Genomic DNA, 24,921 nt, shown 5'->3' on the forward strand with positions numbered 1-24,921 from the left:
TAGTTCTTGCTGCATTAGAGGCTTGAGAATCAGGACGCATAGTCAGGTGTGGTCTATGCAGCCACGAGACCCAGGAAGCAATACTAGGTTTCCGTAGCCAGAATCTGATGGTTAATATTGCTAACTTCACGGAATTTAGCATCACCTAGGTAAAACCCCTGGGCATGTCTATGAGGGTGTTTCAAGAAGCTTTAATAGACGAGGGAAGACCCAACCAAAATATAAGCGGCACCACCTTATTGCCTAGATTTCCGGACTAAATAAAGAAGCGAACTAACATTTATCTATCTATGCTTCCAGTCTGTGGATGCAATCTGGGTGCCATGCTTCGGCCTGGGTTGTATCCCCTCAAGCATTAAGCCAAAATAAAACCCGCTTCTCTTAAGTTGCCTCTTGTCAGTCTTTTGTTAAGTTTTCTTAATTCCCCGGTCTTCTGAAGTTTCCTGAGAAAATGTTTCCTTTAGGAGAAAATGCATACTGTACTTCTTAGAATCTATGCATATTAGACAACCTATTCAACATCTATACACATAACACAATACTGTCCATCATACACAAACGGGGGGGGGGGGTGCGCTAACCTAAAGGAGCTCATTACCTCATTGTTAATAGTGCAAAACACAAGGGAAACGAAGTAAGCAGAACAACACTTGTATATGCCTAGATGAGCCACAGAGGAAAAAATTGAGATATGTTGGAATCAGTCAAGCATTAAGGACCAGTCTAAGGGGCTGGAGAGATGACTCGGAGGTTAAGAGCACTGACTGCTCTTCCAGAGGTCCCGAGTTCAATTCCCAGCAACCACATGATGGTTCATAACCATCTGTAATGAGATCTGAGGCCCTCTTCTGGTGTGTCTGAAGACAGCTACAGTGGACTCATATACATTAAATACATATTAAAAAACAAACAAAATAACCAGTCTAAGAAACAGCTGACCTTTCTCATGACAGCAAAGAGAGCTTGTAGTCGCAGAGCTAAAATAGAAATGAATCTATGACTACGTAGACGCTTCTTTTGCTATTCTTTAGAAGCAAGTTAACATTCACGGAGAACACGATGAGCATCTGCTTGCCATTCACGTTACCCATCTCACAAATCTCTAAGAGGCAACTACCACTATCATTCAACTCTACAGAACAAAGTGAGCTTGCCAAGCGATCTCTTGAGTTGGAGCCCTAAGACGGCCATGGCTACAACAGAGAAACTCTTTTTCAAAGAAACCCAAAAATAATAATAATAAAACAAAACAAAACATGAAAGACTGAGGATGTAGTTCAGTGTTAGAACGCTTGCTCCCTATTGCCACATCCCCAACTCTTCCCGCTACACTCGCTGCACCTCCCTTTGACTGCCGCCCCGGAACTGCTGAGAGCCCGGACCCCTCGTTTCCTTCGCCAGAGCCTCCCAGCTCACACACAACAAGCCCGGCTCCAGTCGAGAGCGCAACTGGCGGAAGTGACGGCATCAAAATGTGCGTCAGGCGTTCGGTGGGGTCGAGTCCGGTAGCGGTGGCCGGTATCTGCAGGCGGTTTGGCTAGGTTTCTGTGGTCGCGTCATTTTCTCCGCAGTGCCCAGGTAACGGTCCTTTCTCCCTTTTCTCCGCTTGGAGGCCTTAACAAAGGCGACTTCTGCAGCGGGTCCCTGGAGTTTGCCGGAGGAGACGTGGAATGGGCGCGCGGCCAGGCGGGGAACGGTCCACCGCGCGGGCTGCGGCGGCTCCGCGAGTACCAGTCTCTGGACCACCGCCTCTGCGGGATCATGAAACCCAGTGCCAAGTGTGAGCATCTCCGAGGGGCTGGCACAGGACAGCCCGGCGCACCGCACGTCTCCGCTGCTTTCCCCGGTGGAAGACAGTTTTACCTAGGCCTGAGTCTGCTCGTTCTGTCCCCAGTAAGAATTCTGTTAGGAATTGCATCTTGAGACGGAACAGCTCGTCAGAAGCCTGAGATTCAAACTCAGACGAGATTAGCATAAAAACGCACGCTGCTTTATTTACGCGCTGTCTCTCTATAACGTGGTTTTCCAAAACTCCGGGTAGGCTTTTTCTGGGAAAAGATGCTGCACTGGGTAAAGCAGACGCTTGAAGACTGTGCAGAATTGGTTTCCCAAATATTCAGTTTGATGGCTCAGTTTCCAAAAGCTGAAAACAATCTAAAAATATATTTATGCCGCGATTACTGCGGTTTTAAGATGCAGTTGAGAAAAGATGGTTTAGTATCGTCTGCAGGTGTAAGATGAACTCTGCGAAGCATACTACAAATTCCCCAGTCTTATATAATCAAGCGTTTAGTAAACGTGGTTTGCAAAAAGTGATCTGGATAAACCTCTGGTTATACTTTGGACATTAAATCCAACCATTTTTTGGGGGGGGAGGAGCTCAACTAAAGCAGTGGTCTCTAAAATTGAATTTTCAGTCTTCAGTTTTTCTCAGATTTATCTGCTCTTTGACAAAGGAGATACTCAAACTGCACCTTAAAATCCTTTAACTGTTCTCTTTGCTCTGTAATGTCATCTTATACCCTGGATTATGCAACCCCACCTACAGCTGCTTTGTCATCTTCTGAACTGACTTTACGTACTCAGACTGTCACATACTGCATACTCTTCCAAGGCTTTGTCCCCATTTCACTTCTGTCCTTTGTACTACCATAGCGCTGATTTGTTTGGTTTTGTTCCTCTTGCTAGACCTGTGTTAGTTTGCCCCTGCTTTGTGAGATCTCTGGCCTCTCATAAGGGTACTTGACTTTAGTTATGTCTTTCTTAACTTTTAAAAAGATTTACACATATAAATGCTCTGCTTATCTGTCTGCATGTGCATCACATTCGTGCTCAGGGCCCATGGAAGACAAAAGAGAGCTTTGGATTCCCTGGGACTAGATTAGTTGTAACTATGTTGGTGGTAGGAATCAAACCTAGTTCCTCTAAAGAGCAGCAGTGTTCTTAACTTCAGAACAGCTCTCCAGCCCCTGGACTTTAGTTGTATTTTTTCTTCCATAACATTCACTCATGATCACAAATGCCAAGTCCAGTCATAAGTAGGTACAGGTGTCTTGAAGACATGTATGCTGGTTTCAGCTTTCCAGCTTCTTGCCGTACTTAGTAAACGCCTGCAATTTTAGTGCTTGCTAAGTATTTATACTTCTCTGCATATTTTTTGATTGAATTGTTTGATAAGGACTGCATCCTCTTTATCTTTGTATCTGGAATGTTGATTCGTTCAGTTCTTATGGCATCTCTGAGCAAGCTGTTGGTCCACATGAACTGATTTAAGAAAAAAGTACCTTTAAAGAATTGGAGGTGGGCATTTGCCTACTATTTAGGAGGCTCTAGGGTCTATCACTGCTACTATTACAAAGGAAAAACAGCACATTTCATAATCTCTTAATCCATATTCATATTTCATGTCCGTGATCACTACAAGAAGTGATGATTTAAAAAACCCAGTTCCAGGCCTGGTTTGCATTAATGTATTCTAATAAGATAATGTTTTATCTATTGTTTAGTCTGCCTTTAATTAAAATTGGAGCACCCACACAAAAAATGATTACCTAAAGTATATTGTGTCCAGTTCACTATTTATGGCGCTTTATGTTTGAGGTACTGTGAATCGTATAAAACTGAGCAGCATATTTAAAAACCAGAATTGACCTAACAGGGCTGCACAAACAGTGCCAAATTAAGTGTTCTCTTCTTATACAGTTTGCTTAGGAATTCGTTTCCCGAGGTGTCACCCCTATCCCCGCCCCCCCCAACCACCACCGCCCTAGTTCTTTGCTGGGGGTGGGAGGTGAGGGTGAAGGTGGTACAAAGGGCTGGTCCCTAGTGAAAGAAATGGCTCAGAGGTTACAAGCATTGCCTACTCTTCCAGAGAATCAGGTTGGAGCCATCTGTCACACCCTTCAATTTGATCTTAATCTAAACATTTATTATCTAAGTTCACAAAGAACACACAGGTTTCAAAGTTACAAGTTGTATATCCAAAGACCCATATTTACTTTAAATATATATATGTATATGTGTGTGAATGTATGTATGTGTATATATATGTATATATCCCCATGGTGGTTCAGTTTCAGGGCCTTTGACTTCTGGCCTCTGCAGGCCCCCAAGGCATGAAAGTGATATACAGGCATACATGTAGGCAAAATACCTACACATATAAAATAAATTACATTTATGTGAGGAATCTGCTTGTGAGAGTCTATTCTCTCCTTTCACCATTTGGGTTAACTCAGACTATTAGGATCGGCAGCATGTGCCTTTACCCGCTGAACCATTTCTTTCGATTTATTTATTTTTATATGTGTTGGTATTATGCCTGCATGTCTGTATGAGGTTATCAGATCTTGGAGTTACAGACATTTGTTAGCTGTCATGTGGGTGCTGGGAATTGAACCTGGGTCCTCTGGAAGAGCAGTCAGTGGTCTTAACCCACTGAGCCATCTCTCCAGCCCCGGCTGAACCATTTCTTGACAGCTTTTTCTCTAATAGTTTTTATTATTGATCTTGACACCTTAATTTTTAGTACTATCAGAATATTTAAGCATACACCAACCTAGTTTTTGTTGGGGATTTTACATGACACATGGACAAGGCTTTGGGAATAAAAAATACATATATTCATGTTTTGTGTGTATGTGTGTATTTACACACAGTCCAAAATACTTTTATGTGTTTATTTTGTGTGAACGTGAAACCTGTGTCCATCTATTAAAGTTAAAATGTATTTTTCCAAGCAGCATCACTATTTCATGGTGTGTGAAGATAATCCAGGAAATTGAAGACGTTTCTAAGGAGATATACAGAGGATGCTCTAGGGAAAGTCTGAGTACCGAAGAAAGTGAGAATCATGGACCAGAACAACAGCCTTCCACCTTATGCTCAGGGCTTGGCCTCTCCACAGGTAATAGGGCCAATAGGAGGGGCAAGGAGGGCTGACGTTCCCTTTAAGAGAAAGCAAAAGAAAGTGACATTTAACCATGCTGTATTGAATATGGATTTGTAAGTTTTTCAAGCTTGTTTTACTTTGTAAAAATTTCTGATTTAGATAGACAAGATGCTCTTATGTTTGGGAAGTGTATCCATCTATATGGGTTATAGAACATTTATTTACTCCAGAAGGTTTCTTCTTGCTCCTGTTGCAATCACTTTCCTATCCAAAGATTACTCAAATCTGCTTTCAAAATTAATCATTAGTTTTGATGTTAAACGTGTGCATGTGTATGTGTGTGTGTGTGTGTGTGTTTGCAATAGAATTAAACCTAGATTGTTACAAATTTTACCATCTCTGTGTTCTTCCATCTCCATATAAATAATTAAATCTACTTTATTTGTATAAATAAAACTTTTAATTATATTACAATTAAATCTATATTTGTAAAACATTCAAACATTATAGAAAAGGCAGTTGGCGATATTTCTCAGGTTCTGTTGATCTTCGTTTTTGGTAGAATAAGTTACTTTTTAGAGTAGTAGCGCCCATGAGCCTGTCATCCATCGTCTGTGTGACCCATCATCCAAAACTGACACATGCTTTGTTAGTGGATAGTCCTCATATACTGAGTAGTACTGTGGTGAAAAGGGGTTGGTATTTTGAGACAGTGTTTCTCTATGTAACAGCAACCCTGAAACTTACATTGTAGACCAGGCTAGCTTCAAACTCCCACCTGCCTTTGCCTCCAGAGCTAGGATTAAAGTTGTGTGCCACTACACCTGGTTACTGGGTAGTACTCTAAATAGGGCCGTATGCTTTTTCTGTGGTCTAAATATGCTTGAGAGGCTAAGATCTTTCTTGCATATCATAAATGACAGCCAGATTTTAAATCCTAAGTGCTTATCTACTGTGTTGAGTACTACAGAGGACAGTGATGCATCTCAGGACACAAATTCTTCTCTGCCATTGACCCATTATATTCAGAAAACATCAGTCTTTATACTTTACTTGGACTCCACTAGGAAAAAATCTAAATTACCTAACATCAGTATCTGAATCATTGTTCTTTTTGCTTTCCACAGGGCGCCATGACTCCTGGAATTCCCATCTTTAGTCCAATGATGCCTTACGGCACAGGACTTACTCCACAGCCTATTCAGAACACCAATAGTCTATCTATTTTGGAAGAGCAGCAAAGGCAGCAGCAGCAGCAACAACAACAACAACAGCAGGCAGTAGCAACTGCAGCAGCCTCAGTGCAGCAATCAACATCTCAGCAATCCACACAGGGTGCCTCAGGCCAGACCCCACAACTCTTCCATTCGCAGACTCTGACCACTGCACCATTGCCAGGCACCACCCCCTTGTACCCTTCACCAATGACTCCTATGACCCCTATCACTCCTGCCACACCAGCCTCTGAGAGCTCTGGGATTGTACCACAACTTCAGTGAGTACCCCTCACTTGTGTACACACCACCCCCAACCCCCTGTACATAATAGTGAGTGAGTGTGTGCGTGTGTATGTATTCATGGTTTTTCTGTTTGTGTCCCCCGTCCTATGTCCCTGCACCAAAGGTGGCACTCAGTGCTATTACACTATTTGCTTTCAGACAGTGGATTTCCTTAAGGAAGGAACCCCATGGTAATTCTGTTATACTGACTTCATCTGTTCTTGACAAGGAATTAAAGCTCCGTGCTGGGTCAGTGCTCTCAGCAAAGACTTTCCCTTAGAAGTGGAGTTGCTCGTGTTCGTGTATTTTGACCACTGAGATGCAAACTGAACTTCATTGGTACTGTGGACATTTTCTTGTATCTAATTGGCAGAGTCACAGACTAGTTGTATCACACCTTGGCCAAATGTCAGGTCTTAGGGGTCCAGGTTTTCTTCAGTTTTGCCTGTGAGGGCTATATTTATGTCTTTGAAGATCTATGTCACTGTGTCACTCTCAGAGTGAGGACAGCAGTTCTTGTCTTCATGAAATGTCTGTCTAAGTGAAAATACTTCCCAAATGTAAAAAAGGTGGGAGGTTCAGGCTTTTCTTTTCTTCTTCTTCTTCCTGAAACAGCCCAAACTTTGCAGATACCACTTGGTAACAAGAATATAGCTTTGCTTTAAGAAAGCTTAGTGGCTGACTGAAGAGTGTTTATTAACTCCACCGTCCTGCTTTCGGCTGTTTCCTGTTTACACTCAGTTTCCCTCACTGTCACTGTGAGCCACGCTCATTCTTTAAGCTGTGGCATGACCTCACTCCTTGCGTTATACCATTTGAAGATTACTTTTGAGTTTACAGAGATAAGGCCTGTAAGCACTCCTTGTCTGCACTGCTCTAAACTATTTCTGCATGCCTGTGTGATGTCCACAGACAAAAGTCATATATGAGAACCAGCTTCGGACACACTTCCTTCCATATCCACAGAACATGCCGTCAGCCGCATTACTGTTTCCATAATCTAATACTATTCCTTATAGGGAAATATTTAACTTTCTAAAATAAGAATACGTTCATCATTTGCATGATTCAGTTTGTGACAGGTATACCAAAGTGAACCTGAAAACTCAGTTCATGTATGGGCATGCTGAGTAAAGTTCATTTTTAAGTAAAACAAGAATTTTATTCTTAGTATTTCCTAGGTTGGGGGAATTTGATCTACCTGGCTTTATGATTATGTACTAGAGAAAACTAGTATAAAATTTAATTTTTAAATTAAATTTTTGAGGATAGTTTTGAGACTGTCTCACTTGACAAACCTGGCTAGCCTGGTGCTGTCTGTAAAATACAAACTGGCTTTGAATTCTTGATAATGCTCCTACCTAAGCTTCCCACATGCTACGTTGCAGATGTGCTCTGTGTTGCCTTGCTTTTCAGCAAGACTTCGAGTCACTAGATTTCAAAAGTATTCTTTGTAGAGAGAAGAGAACTGGGAACAACAGTGAACTAGAGCTGGTTGTCTGGACTCAAGAGTTCTTAGTATGGTAGTGTTCCTATGTGACAGTTGTAGTCTATTAATTGCATCTGATGACATTGTTCATTTCAGGTCTGTCTATTTTGAAAGACCTAGAAAACTACAAAAAAGTTGAGTTTGCTATGTTTCCATTTTTAATAAAAGTTCTAGGCCAGGTGGAGGAAGCACATGCCTTTAATCGGAGGACTGAGGAGGCAGAGGCAGATCTCTGTGTGTTCCAGGACAGCCTAGTCTGGATAGCCAAGGCTATACAGAGAAACCCAGTCTTAAGATGAAAACAGAACAGTACTTGAAGAATGGGATACAGTGGATGAAACAGTCCTTTAGACCCAAGTGGATAGTGACGGCTTCTGTGCACATTCATGTGCACTTCCTTCTGTATGTTGGAAGAGCAGCTAAAGTATTTCTCAGGACACTCACTACCCACCCTGGTCTTTAAGATGGGATTTGTGGCTAGGCTGGCTAGTCATGTACATCCCAAGCCAAAGGTAGCCCATTCCCTAGAAGCTCAGCTGGCTTGTCTGAATATGGAAGTAATAGTTAACCACCTCATAGTATATTTTGAGTACTAAGTGAGAATACCTGGTATGGAGCACTTTTTAGACATTTAAAGTCAGCATGGTTTTGCTATATTTTCTTTAAATTAAACAATGAATCATCAATCTTAATCATGTTTTCTTTTCAAATTTCTTGCAGAAATATAGTATCCACCGTGAATCTTGGCTGTAAACTTGACCTAAAGACCATTGCACTTCGTGCCAGAAATGCTGAATATAATCCCAAGGTCAGACCCATTTTCATGTATTTAATATGAAAGTATGTATTTCATTTAATACATGTATGAGATAAACAGAAAATTCCTCCGAAATATTGACGAGAAAATTTGTATTACGCTTCTTTTTTGATATCAACAAAATGAGTATGTATCCTGCTTATCTTGAATGTTAAGTACGTGGGAAAAGAAAAGTTCATTCTGAAATGTTTTCATTTTGTTTTGCTTTCCTGGTTTTGCAGTATTGTAGTTTCAACCTAGGACCTTAACCACATGAGGGAAGTGCTGTCCACTAATCTGAGTCCTCAGTTCTTTAACTTGTATTTTATTAAATACCTACTATATATGTGGCCCTCTAATGTAGAAATGCATACAATAAACTAAGGTTTATACATTTATATTGTAGCGGGTACCCAGCATGAAATGGGAAAGCGGGATTTCCATTCAGACCCTGAGGCAGATCTGGTGACATACTTGGGGCATCTACCTCTGTAGTACTGTGGAAGAGTTGGGCATGGTTATATGGGTGGTAACAGACTGGTCAGTAGTAATTGTTGGCTGTAAGTACAAGAAGTTTATTGCGTGCTTTCCTGCCTTTGCATACCTTTTAAGGTTTTTTGATAGATACGGTTGTCTTTTATTGCTGTGAGCAGACACCATGACCAAGGCGAGTCTTATAAAGGACAGCAATATTTGGGGCTGGCTTACAGGTTCAGAGGTTCAGTCCATTGTCATCAAGGTGGGAGCTGGCCACCATGTAGGCAGGCATGGTACAGGCAAAGCTGAGAGTTCTACATCCTGAAGGCTGCTAGTGGAGGACTCCCTTTCAGGCAGATAAGATGAGGGTCTTAAGCCCACACCTGTAGTGACACACCTACTCCAACAAGGCCATACTTCCTAATACTGCCTCTTCCTGGCCCAAACATATACAAACCATCCCAGAGATCAAATGTGTTCTGGGTGGGATGGCCACAGAGGGTTTTTCTAATACACAACCTGCAGGACCTGTATGGCTGGTGGGAGAGCACTGGCCTAGCAAAATCAAAGACTTAACTGTACCACCATGTATCTTAATTACTGTTCTATTGCTGTGAAGAGACATTACCACCAAAGCAACCTCTTATTAAAAAAATAAAACAATTGTTCAGGGCTTGCTTACAGTTTTAGAGGGTTAGCCCACGGTAACCATGGCCAGAAACAGCTTGGCGTGGTGCTAGAGCAGTAACTTTACTTTCTGATCTGAAGGCAGCAGACAAGAGAAACACACTGTGACTGGATTGGGCTTTTGTGGTTTCAAAGCCTGCTTCAGCCACACAACAAAGCCACACTTCTTAATCGTTCATTTTTTCTCAAACAGTTTCATTCTCATGTGGCTAAGCATCCAAATATATGAGTCTAGGGTCCATTGTCATTCAAGCCATAACATTGGAACTTTAAAAAGGAGTTATGAGTGAGAAAGCACCAGTTTTTATGATGACAGCCTAGTGTGTGCTAAAGATGACAGCTGATTTAGTTAGGGGTTTACTGCTGTGAACAGACACCATGACCAAGGCAACTCTTACAACAACAATATCTAATTTTTGTTGGTTTACAAGTTCAGAGGTTCAGTCTATTATCATCAAGGTGGGAGCAGGGCAGCATCCAGGCAGGCATGGTGCAGGCAGAGCTGAGAGTTCTGCATCTTTATCTGAAGGCTGCTAGTGAAAAACAGACTTCCAGGCAGCGAGGATGATGGAGGGTTTTAATCCCACTCCCACAGCAACACACCTATTCCAACAAGACCACACCTCCTAATGTGCCATTTCCTGGGTCAACCATACACAAATCATCACAACAGCCTACTGGGTGTTAAAGATAACAGCTTAGTATATGTTAAAAGGCTTTTTTTAACGTGCACCAGTAAGAAAGATTTTTTTTTCTCTTTTTTCTATAGGGAACACCTGCATTGACAGATAAGCAGACAGTTGTGAAGTCTAGATAGAGAGCTGTCTGGATGCCTAGGTGCTGAAGTAGAAGGTTAGGTTGAGAAAATATGTAGGAATAGTTTTCTAAACTGGGAAGCATTCATCCAAGGGCCATCTAGTACCTGTAAACCTATACTGTGGGAACCAGTACCTCATAGATTCCCTTTAATAACAGAAAATAAGATGTCTCTGTGTGTGTGTGCATCAATACATGTATAAAAGTTTTATTAGGGGCTGGAGAGTTGGCTCAGTGGTTAAGAGCACTGACTGTTCTTCCAGAGGTCCTGAGTTCAAATCCCAGCAACCACATGGTGGGTCACAACCATCTGTAATGGGATCTGATGCCCTCTTCTGATGGGTCTGACGACAGCTACAGTGTACTCATTAATAAACAAATCTTTTTTTTTTAAAGTTTTATTAATGAAAAAGAAAAGGCAACAGGGAAAAACTCAGGACAGCTACTGATAATTGGTGGCCAGGAAGAGGTTAATCGGGCTTTTGTCCTTTTACAACTTGATAGGTCAGTAAGGCACACACAATTCTAGTTATTTGATCATTCTTCAGACCCCTCGACATTGTCTATACCATAACCTGGCTGTTGGTCTCAGTACCCTACCTTAGTTTTGCTGGGTTAGCCCCATTTCCTTCACCAGTGAATCTCAGTTTCCCCCTCCTTTTTTGCATATTTTTAGTTGATATTAGCCATGAAAACCTCTTGCTTCTTCTGTGGGAGTGCCTTATACATTCTCCTGTGAGCTTCTTTGCTTTTTATTCAATGAATTAAATAAAGGTCCACAGAGATCCCAAACTAACAGTTCCTTTATAGACATTAGTACAGATCAGAAAGAAATATACTGTGAAGAGTGAGGATGTGCTGCATGAATGAGAAAGACATCAAGGGGCCCAGATTCCTGGGATCTACAGAGCTAAAGGAGAGAGGAGTTTGGCTATTAGGGGCCTGGTGTTGTATTTGACAAGCAGATTCAGGTTATAGAGCGTGTCTGTGAAGTGATGCAGCTCACTTACTGATATGCATGGGGATAAGGAGGTAATGAGGATTCTCCTTAAGAGTTTACTCAGAGGACAGTTTGCCTTTTGCATCCAAAACAATCAGGATTGATCAACACCCCCCCCCCCCCCCCCCAGCACACACGCCTTATACTTGGACTTAACTGAATGTGTTTGACCATCATCAAGGAAGGAGAAACTTATTCCATTTTTTTAAGTGTCCTATATATAATCTGTGCAGGTGTGGGTCCTGGGTTTCTGGGTTCGGAGAGGACTATGTGTGTATTGTGCATGCAGCTAAGGGTCTCGGGCTGCCATGTTCATTATTAGCAGAAGGGTATATTCATAGCCCAAACCCAAGTGGAGTCCTAGGTCGTAAAACTTTTCTGTATAAACATTCCCTGCCTTGTTTCTGTCTGTAATAGGGTTGCATACTTTATACTGTGATTTTATTTTTTATGGCCTCAAACTCAGATTCTTCTGTCTCTGCCTTTTGAATTCTGGATTTAAAACTATGTGTCCCTGTACTTAGTTGAGTGACATTATTAAACTGGCAATGTAGCAATATCTAGAGATTAAGGGAAAGAAGGTCTTAAATATAGGAAATGTGGGATCTATTTCATGTCCAGGTTTTTAGTTGAGTATAAGGCGAACTGGAAGATTAACTAAGTTTTTGTTGTATTTAATATTTACAACTGTCATATCTACTTGGTGAGCCATTCACCCTTATTAAGATGTAGTAGCTTCATCTCATGTTTGTTTGAAGCCTTTTTTGTCAGATATGAGTGTAGTAACTCCTGTTTGTTTTCTGTTTCTATTTATTATTTTCCTTTGCATTCCCTTTCAGTTTGCAGGTATCTTTACCATGGAGGTCTGCTTCTTACAGTCAACAAATGGTGGGGTTAGAACAAACAACTAGTCTCTGTCTTTTCATTAGATAGTTAAGATTTACATTTAGAGCTATTACTGAAAAAATTATCTGATTCCTGAAATTTTATTGATTGACATTTATGGTTGGCTTTTTCTATCTTCATTAGGAATTAGTTGGTTTACTGAGTCTGAAGATTGATTCTTTCTTGGTTCTCATTTATTCATCAGTTCCTCATAAGATTATTATTCTTTCCTGAGCTTTCATGTCTGACTTTTTTCCTTTGTGTGTAGCATTCCTTTTAAGTATTTTCTGCAGTGCTGACTTCAGTACTCGTGGGTTGCTTTAGTTGGACAAACTTGTAAGAAAAAGAATTTTAAAAAACATTTTAAGTAATACTTTTTAAGTTCATTGATAGGAATAGCAAAGACTGTCTGACCTAGGACTTATAACACAACAGCTTTCCTCAATCACAGTCTCTTAATCATTCAACATAAAGACAACTTTTCTTTTACCCTTCCATTCACACCTTTTTAATGCTTCTTTCTGACCATTTTAGCGGTTTGCTGCAGTCATCATGAGAATAAGAGAGCCACGAACAACTGCGTTGATTTTCAGTTCTGGAAAAATGGTGTGCACAGGAGCCAAGAGGTATCCTTAAGGAATGCTTTGTTTCTGGTGAATGGATTATGACTATGAAAGAAAAGGCTCTACCGTCCTCTGTCATCAGGGTGGCACTCACGTTATTTGGGATGATTTGCTCTGATTACTCTGCATAGCTTGGTGCCCACACTGACTGTAACTCCTGATCTCCTGTGCTCTGGTGTAGCAGCCATTTGCATTCTACTGTTCAGATGAAAACTCCGAGTTGGAAAATCAGTTTTTATCCAGTAGTAGTGTCCTAATAGAGAACTGAGATTCAGTGTAAAGGAAGATAGAATTTGTATTCCTCAATAATACATTTTACTAATTTTTTATAGAGATAAAGTTTACATTTCAGTAGAAATGTATAGGTTAGAATATGGTAATGACAGTGATCATGCTAACTGAACCACTCGCTACATCAAGTCCTTTAAATCCAAGGACTTGGCAGTAATGTGCCAAATAGAAGGCTGATGTTTTGGTATATTTATGGTTTCTGTTAAGGGCACAGGGATAGTCTAATTACTTTCCTAATTTAGACTCTGTTTGTTATTCGTCTAAATTATTCCATTAGGGTTCTATACATAACTCACTGATTTTCCTTTCTGTAGTGAAGAACAATCCAGACTAGCAGCAAGAAAGTACGCTAGAGTTGTGCAGAAGTTGGGCTTCCCCGCTAAGTTCTTAGACTTCAAGATCCAGAACATGGTGGGGAGCTGTGATGTGAAGTTCCCCATAAGGCTGGAAGGCCTTGTGCTGACCCACCAGCAGTTCAGTAGGTAGGTCTAAGAAGTGTGGACAGTAGTTTTCCATTTAGGATGACGTACGTGTATGATGTAATTGCAAGTTAAGTACTTGTGAACACAAGGTATTGCTGCTCTTGTGCTACTGCACTCTCTACTGTCCTTACAGTCCCCATTTCCTTTCCCCCGTGCGCCTTACCATTTTGTTAGTCAATAACTAGATATAAATACGTGAATTGGTAGTTTGTTCTACCACTTTTCTCCTAGTTTGAGTCTTTCTTTGTCAACACACCAGCACAGTATAGAGCAGAGGTAGACTTGCCCGGTATTATTCCTTGCCTTTCTCTACCTGGACATTACCAAACATGTATCACCATGACATCAACCCACAGATTAGCTTAGCATCCCTACTCATCCTTATCTTGGCATCTGTTCTCTATTTGCCGCCACAGCAGCTTACCTGTTCCCCACACTCACCAGCTTCCTCTTGATCCATGGCCCCTACACATGATACTTTTAACCCTGGCATATTGGGGTGCAATTTTCAATGTAGAAACTTCTGTTTGAGTTTCAGGAATTCACTCATGATGCTCTCCCTCATAGACCTGTCTCCAGATCACTCACAAGACAGGCAGATCCTTTTGTAGACTGAACTAAGAAATCTCTCCAGTCATTAACTGATGTCAGTCAGGTAGATGGTATGACCAGGGCATTGTCGGTTCATTCCCAAGCTCATGTCTGGTTTCTCACTCTGGCTAAGTCACCTGTTAGAAAAATAGACAGCTCCAGAATAGTTGTATTCAGGAAGGTAAGATGATTACAGGGCTGACTGTCACTCTTGGCTTAGGAGTGAATGGTGAGATTTTGATAAGCTGCTATACCTAGACTAACTCAAAGTGAATCTAAATGGGGATCAGACGTTAGTATACAACTCTTGTTTTTATCACAGAAAATCTAGAGTCTGTGAAGACAGCATTAAGTGATAGAAGGACATGTAGCCAGTAGTTGGTCGCCATGTCCATGACAGATGACTCCTGACTGGTGACGGTTTCCTACTTGTGTATACCTGGATTGTTCACTCAGTACTTTCTGGCATAAGGCCTCTTTGTATAGAAACACAAAAAAACTGATGACTTCTAAACTGTATTCCCATTTTCTTTCTAGCTATGAGCCAGAATTATTTCCTGGATTAATCTACAGAATGATTAAACCCAGAATTGTTCTCCTTATTTTTGTTTCTGGAAAAGTTGTATTAACAGGTAAGTTGAAAGGGAAGTAGTGTACTGAAACTGCAGAGGATGCTGGGACAGTTGTCAGCCACTTGGAAGGATGCTTTTGTTTACATTTTTCATCCCATCCTATCCTTCATGAGAAGGAAGACTGAGAACAGCAGAGTCTGCTGCTGTAGCCATCAGCTAGACCAAGCTTGACTGTGGCAGCAAGCAGGGAGGGAACACTGCCTGTTTTCAGTTGGCCCCCTGCACCTTACAGGCTATTAGAGTACAATTCTAAGGTAAGGTGACTGAGAAGATCTCAAGGTCACCGAGGACCAAGTATGGGAAGGAACTAGACTAGGGGGTGAATATTGTCTCGCTGATGTGGGTCCTGGCCTAGGACAACTATATAGTGAGGAAATGATGGTCTAGGGTGTTTAAAGATCACTATGTGTGGCACTTTTAAAATGCTAAGAAAATACTGTTCTAACAACCTAGCGGGAGAGCTAGCTGGGCATGGCCCTTAATCCTAGTAATTGGGAGGCAGAGGCAGGCCAGCCTGGTCTACACAAGTTCCAGGACAGCCAGAGCTACAGAGAGAAAGAAACCCTGTCACAAAAAATGGGGGTGCAGCTAGGATTGTGTTATTGTTTTAATAACATTTGTTTGTTTTAACCTGGTGTGGAGAGAACTGTACTTATGTTTTAAGGTAATGATGTTACTTTCTATTTTAAGAAATGTTAACTATCTCATTTCTGTTCCAATGTGTCTTTTTAGGTGCTAAAGTTAGAGCAGAGATTTATGAAGCATTTGAAAACATCTACCCCATCTTAAAGGGATTCAGGAAGACCACATAGTTGTCTGCCATGTATTCCTGCCTCCTCTACCCACGTGTTTTTTAAAACCAGTCAGTTTTGGTACCACTGATGGTACAGTTGTGAGGACACTCAGTTGCAGGTGGCAGCATGAAGTGGCACTGTGTGTTCTACTGCAGGGTACTGGAAAGGTTCCCTCCTCTGCACTGAGATCACCCTGCAGCATTACTGTGAGTCGCTTGCTCTGTGCTGCTACTTGGGCGGCACTGCCCATTTATTTATATTTAGATTTTAAACACTGCTGTTGGTGATTGTTGGTTTAAGGGACAGAACTTTTAAGTGTTCAAGCCACCTGTACAATTGGACTTTTTATTTTAGCCTTTCCCACACAAGCCGTTTTTATATTTCTACCAGAAAAGTAAAAATCTTTTTTAAAAGTGTTGTTTTTCTAGTTTGTAACTCTTAGGAGTTATTTTTGTGCCAGATACATTCCACCTTCCCAGTATTGCAGGACTGAATAGTTGTATTAATCAAAACAAATGGCTGTACATACTTTTCTTTCTAAAGAGTGCTCTGCACAAAAACGCAGCTTGTAAATTGTTAGATTTTTGTTATAAATGATACCTTGTAAGTCATGTGATCATACTATCAAAGAAATTTATTTTAGATATAACGCCTGAGACCGTTGTTTTGTTTGCTTGTCTGTCTGGTTAACATTTATTGTCTGTTGCTATGGGAATGAACATGCCATTGATTTTATGATCCCCATTGAACTCCTCATTTCCTAGATAGTCCACCGCGCCTGGGATCTTCACCAAATTAGTTGTTCTGTTCCTTTTTCAGCCTTTGCCAAAGCCTTGCCCAAAGTTCCACAACTAGTGAGAGACATAGGAGGGTTCTGAGTAAGTAATTCAAGTAGAGAAGTTGGTGCCCTATCCACAGATAGCTACTTCTCGGGTATAATATTTTTGTCATGGCTGGTAGGCATTTATAAAGACTTGGGTTATTTTGGAGGGCATTCTGTCCTTTTTAATTCTAAAAGTACATTTTGACAGTTCCAAGTATGTGTAATCAGAAGGAAGTCTTTTTCTTCCCAGTCTTTCCTGTTTCCCCAGGGTAACTTCCAGATTCGTGAGTGGGTCTTGTAACTTTTCATCTTCTGCTCTGTTGTGACTGAGCTCTCCAGTATGCTGACAGTAGCAGCAGGCAGGGAGGGAACACTACTAGTAAGTGACTTTCCCAGTGGCGTGAGTGTCCTGGAACTTTGGGGTTACTAGACTGAGAAGAGAGCCACTGAATGCCAACAGCTGGGAGAATAAGGCTTTAGTCCTTAGTGCTTGTCATATACCCTGTCACTCAGGACCAGGTATGGGAAGGAACTGTGGAATTGGCGGTGGGGGGTGGGGAGGGGACTTATTGACTTGTGAAGTGTGGTCGGTCAGGCAAAGGACTAGGATGTTAAAGTTACCAGCTGGGTTGCTTTTATAATTTTTAATGTGCAAATCCGTTCTTTGGGCCCGCTTTTCATTTCATTTTTGGAAAAATACTGAAGCATATGTTCTCTTGCGAATTTAACTCTTTGTAGCTATACTTCCACAATATAATGTAACGTCTTCCTAGATACAATGGTTTGAACTATTCCCCTAGTGATGGCAGTATACACTGTTATACAGCATTGGACCAGGTATTCTTGTATGTGTTTGAATACATACATAGATTCCTATAGTATACTTTACAAGAGGAATTGCTGTATTATAGGTTTATGTGATTTAAATTTTAATAAGCAGTACTAGATTTCAACCTCCCAGAAGTGTACAAAGTATCCCTTCTTGCACATCCCAGGCATTACTGATGTCAGTAACATATGAACTATTTGGAAAGACATTATTCTAGTATGTCTAAGATCATCTCCCCATGTAAACAGGTATTCTCCATGTTTCTTTTGAAGTTTTATAATTCTTTTTATATGGGGCATTTCCAATTCATAAAAGTTAATTGTTTCATCATAGTTTCTTGTTTTAATTGTTCATAACACTTTAAGGGAAAATGTTGGTATATATTTAACTTTTTCCGATCTATTTGCTGAACTTTTATTACTACTGTTAAGAGTTGATTGCATTTGAACCCTAAGTTCTAGGTACGTCATAGTTGATAAGTAGTAATTTTGTTTTTTCTTTCTGGTATTTATTTTCAACGTTTTAATGGCTGGGGCTTTAATGTACCTTGCTTTTTGGTTTGTTTGTTTGAGACAGAGTTAGGTGTTGGTTAGGGTTGCTTAGCCCGGGTAGCCATGAACTCAGTGATTCTGCCTTCCTTTTTCAAGTAGCTGGGATTATAAACCTCTAGAGCTCACCAAGGTCTTCATTTAACCGGTTCTACATTATGTATATCCTTTTGTCCTCATTGGGGATAGAGCACAGGATCTCATGCTTGCAGGGAATGGCCTCCGTAACTGCCCTACATCCAGAGTAGAACCCTTAGCATTTACCAGAATGTTAAGTGTAGTATACCTAGATGACACATGCAGCAGACCTCTTGAGAATGTGATTCCTTAGAGTTCCTTTTGCTGTGATAAAATACCATGACCAAAAAACTTTTGTGAAGGGCTTATTTCAGCGTATAGTTGTAGTCTGTGAAATGCTGCTGCTTACTGGTTTGCTCAGCCTGCTTTTTTATACAACCCAGGACTACCTGCTCAGGGGTGACACCACCCACATTGAGTTGGGCTTGCCCACATCAGTCAAGACAATTCCCCCAGACTTACTTACTTACAGGTCAATCTTAAGGAGCCATGTTCTCAAGATTCCCTCTTCCCAGTTATGTCTAGGTCTCTGTAAAAAGTTGACAAAAATCAACAGACTGGTTTTACTGAGAAGGGATCTTGCTACCAGTAGCCTGAGCAGGCACTGTTTGCGGCCCAGGGTAGCCTGAATCTCTGGACTTCCAAGACTGACCCAGATGTACTCAAATGAGTGCCTAGCAGGGTACATTCATGTCCACACTGCCTAGGGATATCCTCAAATAATAGCCCTTGCCATTTCTAAATGCCTTAGTGCATTTACTTTTAAAAGCCCATAGCATTTAGAACTTTATGTAATTCATTTTGAGCAGACAGCATTGCTGGTAATTTGGGATGTGAAGCCACACTCACACCTCTGTCCAAGTCTTTTCCTGAGTCATGTTTTCTACATGTTTGCCACTAATTGATGCCAATTCCTTCCACAGCTATGGACTATACTATTTGTTCTATGTGGTTATTATTGATTTAGCTTCCTCAAGTTAAAACGAAAAGCATTTCCCCCTTAAAAGTAGCTTGGTAACCAACAAGTGTTCTTCATAGAAATCTGTAAATAATCCCACAAGTCTCAATGTACATGCAGGTGGTATGTACTTTATATAACATGCTGTCTGTAGTCAGAAAGTCAATGGAAGTAGAGTGTGATGTGGCCTCTTAAAGTTGTAAAGGCTGACAGATTAGAATTCAGTGAACAAGAACACAGCTCTCTTCAGGTTTGTCTTAATGTGAATCTCTGATGTTGGGAACTTAAGTGACATCTGGAAACATCATTAACATCTTAAGATTTGGCCATTGCTTGGCAGTATATCATATGAAACACCCCACACCTGAAGAAGGCTCAGGCCCTCCCCTCCCCTTACTCAGGTTACTGCAGGTTACTGCTTCCAGGGCCAGTTTCTCCTCTGTTCACTTTCCTGTCAGCCTGTGAAGACACTGTGCAAAGGGAAGACAGGGTCTAGTCTGTCAATCTTCTATAAGCAGGTCCCCTGGCTTTTCAAGGTCAGCTCTGAAGTAGGGCCTCAAATCCAGGCTCCCGGTACTTCTGCTTTACTGGCTTCTCCTTTGTCCTACTTAGTCTAACAAAGCTCAGTTTCTCTTTGTTGTGTACCAGACAGATTTGTTACCTCTTTAGCTGTAAATTTATAGGTGGGGAAATGCTGTGGGTGTGGTGGTTTATAAGAAATATACGTGTAGAGCTTCCCTTTACGGATATTCTTAAGACTTTATTTTTTGTTTATGTATATGTTTTGTGTATCTGAGAGAGTTATGCCACATGGGTATGCATGCCCATAGGGTCCAGAAAGGTGTTAGAGGTAGTAGTGAGCTTTATGTGAGTGTTAGGAACTGAACTTGGATCCTTTGGAAGAGGAGCACACACTCTTAATAGCTGAGCTGGAAAGCTGGCTCAAAGATTAACTGAGCCCTCACTATTTTTGCAGAAAACCCAGGTTTGATTTCCAGTACTCACCCAGCTGCTCACAAATGTCTAACAGAACACAACATCATCATCTAGCCTCTGAAGGTGCCAGGCACTTTGTGACGCACATACACAAGTAAAACATGGATATACTTAAAATGACAGTGATGATAATAATAATAATAAAACAAACAGCTGAGCCATCTCTCTAGCAGATTTTTTCTTCACACACACGAATATTTCTATAAAATTAACAGGCCATGAACATCAATAATGATATCCTGCTGTTAGTTTATACCCTTCTTGGTGTCCAGGGACATTTATAGCAATACCACTATTGTCCTTTGTTGTGGATATACCTCAAATAATTCCCTGTCACTGGGCACTAGTAATGCACAGACATTAAATCAACATCTTCATACTTCTTTGGTAACTTAAGGAACATTTATTTTTAGGAATTTAACCCTTTTCAAGGTGTATCTGACACATCCTGTTTCCACACAAATTCTTCTGTGTATCCAGTGCCCAGGCTACAGCTCTCGGCACAGGTGAAGACAGCCAGGATGCCCCAGTCCACACTTCTGCCCAGTCTGTCGGCCTTTAGGTGGTTCAGCAGCTGAGGCATGACCTGGAGGGAGGACAGCAGAAGAACAGGTCACGGAAGAGCACTTTCTGACTTTATAGCCCTATAATCTGGCATGTTGAGCCACCTAGAGCAAGTTGTCTACAAATAGTAATTATTTAAGGTCATACCTGGAACTCAAATATTCTCTTGGCACCGCATGGGCAATCTGGAATATCTTTTTCTTGAGGAATATTTTCACCAGAAATCCAGATGGGTTCAATACCTCTTCCATACCTGAGAATCTAAAAATCAACATATCTTAAGAATTTCTAATGGAACCATGATGTGAGGATTGTTTGGAGACAGTCCACATGTGCTTTTATACATTGCCAACATCCCTAAACCTCAAAAGCCATTATTTCACCTGATTTCCTTAATAGTGATACTCCTCCCTAAAACATCAGAGTTTTCTGAAACAAAAACTATTGTGTACACACATGCACAGGCAGCACTCGTGTCATAGTGTAAGTATGGAAGTCAGATGGTAACTTGTTGAAGTCAACTTCTTCCCGTGAGGGTCCCAAGGATCTAACTCAGGTTATGAGGTTCAGCCCCAGGTGTTGGCCCCACTCTATCAGTACACTGTACTAACTAAATACTAGAGTCTGCATACAAAATGTGGCCCAAGGTAGCACTTCTTCATATATAGCCAGGATCCTTAAATGCTTAATAAACGATATGTAAGGAGGTAAACATGGGGTTGGTTAAATTGTTTTAAAAAGTAAATTCACTTTAATTGGCTTTAGTCTTTTTTTCTGTCTCTTGATTAAGACTTATCACCATTTCCAAAAACCACCTTAAGTCTTATAGCCAGATCAAAACTTCCTATTATCCTGGACACTACTTGATCCAGTGTTTTTAGGAAGCTGCCTTTGTAACTTTTGTTTAATATTTGTGTAGATATGTATGTGTAGACAGTCTATAGGCATTTGAATCATAGAGGTTTTATAAGCTAAAAGTAGGTGTGGCTATCATCTTGAGAACACAATGAAGGAAGTATAAATACCAATTTACCTGCTCTGGTTCAAGGGCTATTTTGGATTTAAACTTTTGGAATAGGTGATCTTCCTTGGATTCATGCTTTGCCATGGAATCTAGTTCTTCCTCAGGTACTCCCCCTGGGGAAGGAAAAAACACACAAGAACTATGGAATGCTGGGATAACCCCACTTTCACAGTTCAAATGTATGGAGAACCTAGGTCTAATTAGATAGCTTCCACTATTCAAGTAACATTAGTGCTTATTTCTAGGTCAGGGTGCGATCATTATAAATCTAGTCTTTAAGGTTTCATATGGAGGATGGCTCAGGAAGACAGCAGTCCATCTTTGAGGTGGCATTACCTAATTACACCGAATTGCCATAAAGAGCCAGGATGCACGAGGACGGAAATTCCCTCAGACAAGTGTAAAAACAAAGCATCAATAATTTAGAGGACCCTACGACACTCCCAGAGGCAAACACCTCACAACTTCTTTTTCCCAAACCAGATCTTCACTACACACAATAATTTCAGGGAAGCACTTTGAAATTTTTATCTTGTAAATGTTTCAACATACACTGTAGTTAATTGTCAAGTACCGAAACTCTGCTTCATATCAAACTTCAGGATCTCCAAGTCTCTTCATTTTACCTCAAATAGTTTCTGATGCTTAAAGAGATTTGTTTTTCAGAACCAGGAATTGAATCAAGGGCCTGGTACACATTAGGCAAAATGCTCTATGCTGAGTTCAACCCCATCACTTTTATTCTTGTAGACAGAGTCTCACAAATTTGTTCAGGCTTGCCCTGAACTCACTTGGTAGCCCTATCTGTCCCTGGGCTTCAAACCTGCCTTAAGCCTCCTGAGTAGCTGGGATTATACATCTATTGCCACACCCACTAATAACCAAAGTATGTATCTGAAAGTAGAGCTAAAGACTATGTCACAAAGGACCTCTCTCGTCATTCGTTCTGCAGTAACTTGTGATCTACCATCTTCTACCAAGACATTCTCTGCCTCATCACAGACAAACAGGACTGACACATACTCCTTACCCATGCTTCCTGTAACTTCAGAATAATCCTCCATTTCTACAACCTCAGGCACAATCTCATCTTCTGTTTCTGTTACAATTTCAAATTCTGGAAACAGGAAATTGTGGTCTGGAACCGTAAGGTCTAAAAGAAAGTTATTCCCAACACTAATAAACATTCAGTTTTGAAGACCTAAGTTTTTCCCATTGCTAAAGTGAAAGTTGTGTTGAATTCATCACGGTTTGGATACCAGAGCTGCTGTGCTATAGGGCAATCATCAAAGAGCCTCATGCAAGCCATCACGTGAAGTAGTAAGACATTACATGTGCGAAGCTGCTACGTGAATTACTGTTAGGAGACAGGCTTTCACCATGTTGCCCAGATTGGCCTCAAACTCCAAATCCTGCAGCTGGCACTTGAGTTCTAGGACTACAGATAGGTACCACCACTAAGTGCTCAACAAAATTTAAAAGATAACACACCGACTGTTAATTAACTTGTTCTCTGGTATTGGATATCATATATAACTTCCTGTACTACACCACACATCTGTTTACACCAACACAAGCAGGAATACAGTCCCCGGACAATTAAGAATTCATTATAATCTTATCAGATCAGGGATGCATGCATGTGCTGTCAAAAGACAGCGAAACTTTTTGCATGACCGCTGGTAACTACTGTTTCCCTGTTAAGAAAGCTGGTATTACCAGTTCCTAAAACTTTTATGTTTTCTAATTTCAACTTTAACCAGAAACTGAAGTTGGCAGAAGCAGTGAAGCTAGGCTGAAAGCAGGGATGTCTTACCTGACTGTGTACAAGCCTGCTTATGTCCGAGCCGCCAGTCTAATGTCTGATGCTCCTTGCTGCAGTAATGTGCCTGTTTGCACCTAGAGCATGTCATAGGGGCCAAGCAACCACAAACCCTGCAGAGGTGGGCTCCAGACTTAAGCTGGAGGCACACACATTCTGTATCCGAAGCTCCCGTTTCAGAAGGGGGCTCATAGGAGTAGAATTTATTTTTCCTTGGTAGCTGATTACGAAACACTGAAATGAAGAGTAAAGGGTAAGTGAGTATTTTTCAATGAAACAAAATAATTCAAACATCTGGACCGTCTTCAGCGCTTCACCTCATACAATGTCATTTAAGGAGGAAAACTAAGGTTCCTACTTTCAGAGGACAGTTTTTATGAGAGGAGATAAAACTGAAAGCTAACGTGCTTTAACCAGAAAAACCAGAAGCTCCGTCTGACACGAGTAACTTGCTAGCTCTAAAGAGTCCGGGCCAAGGATGAAAGGGGCGCGACTCTTTCTGATACCAGAATACAACCACCTGCACCAACCGGTCGTCCTCCGTCCGGGGTTCAGACCCGTGGCAGCCCTCGCCCGGGTCCTGTCCCAGCGGCCGCTCACCTCGCAGGCCGGCACAGCACGGCGGCTCGCGACAGCAGAAGAGAAAGAGGCTGCGATGGAAGGCGTCGTCCCGGCCGGGCAGCGGCGCGTACACCTGCAGCAGGAAGGCGAGCGGGCGGCCGCAGCGCGAGCACGCCAGCGCCCCGGGTCCCGGCAGCTCCGCCAGGCCCAGCCACGCGGGCCGCCCGCCCACCTTGCTGGGAAACTGCTCGCTGCGCAGCCTCCAGGCCGGTGCCTCCTCAGCGAAGCCCAACTCCACCGGAACGGGGACAGACGCAGCCATGCTCGCAGTAGGACTCAGCCCACAAGGCCGGAAGGGGGTGGTCACGTGTTAGACCGGAAGGCGGAAGGCGGGCCCTCTCCACCCCTCCACCGCGCTGTCACTGTTTCCAGGGACGCGAAGACCAGACGCTGTTTCCGACCTCTGAGCTTAAGGTGTTGATTCTAGATCCTAAGGCTGGTGAGGGAGTGGGGGCATTCTCAGCACTTTAGACAAAAGCTTTAGTTCGCAGCTATAGCCTTTAGCCATTGGATAAGAGACTCAGCCCGGATCAGAAACATTTCATGGTTTATACGGTTAGGTATTGGCATGAGCTTTGTGATTATTTTAGGGTGATCTTTTTACGTCCCTGCTTCAAGAGAGGTTTTCCCGGAGCTGAGCAAGTTTTACAGAAGCCGAATTTTCAGATTTCTGTTAAGACAGTTTCATCTTTAGCAAACGGAACT

General features: G+C 41.7%; 2 protein-coding genes across 2 annotated transcripts; one reads left to right on the forward strand and one right to left on the reverse strand.

Annotated features, from left to right (window-relative positions):
- The first annotated feature begins 1,468 nt into the window (after nt 1-1,468).
- TBP (TATA-box binding protein) lies at nt 1,469-16,609 on the forward strand. The gene is made up of 8 exons (XM_080941677.1): nt 1,469-1,578; nt 4,743-4,906; nt 6,019-6,386; nt 8,600-8,687; nt 13,075-13,166; nt 13,769-13,936; nt 15,065-15,159; nt 15,892-16,609. Exons 2-8 carry the CDS (start codon nt 4,853-4,855, stop codon nt 15,969-15,971), a joined length of 945 nt encoding a protein of 314 aa, XP_080797803.1. The 5' UTR covers nt 1,469-1,578; nt 4,743-4,852; the 3' UTR covers nt 15,972-16,609.
- A 3,978-nt stretch (nt 16,610-20,587) lies between these two features.
- PDCD2 (programmed cell death 2) lies at nt 20,588-24,482 on the reverse strand. Its single transcript, XM_080941695.1, has 6 exons — nt 24,196-24,482; nt 23,590-23,829; nt 22,804-22,926; nt 21,783-21,886; nt 20,897-21,010; nt 20,588-20,771 (listed from the first exon to the last, which is right to left on the reverse strand). Exons 1-6 carry the CDS (start codon nt 24,476-24,478, stop codon nt 20,613-20,615), a joined length of 1,023 nt encoding a protein of 340 aa, XP_080797821.1. The 5' UTR covers nt 24,479-24,482; the 3' UTR covers nt 20,588-20,612.
- Between the last annotated feature and the right edge of the window lie 439 nt (nt 24,483-24,921).

Source organism: Micromys minutus, assembly GCF_963924665.1.
Source record: "Micromys minutus genome assembly, chromosome: 30".
NCBI lineage: Eukaryota > Metazoa > Chordata > Mammalia > Rodentia > Muridae > Micromys > Micromys minutus.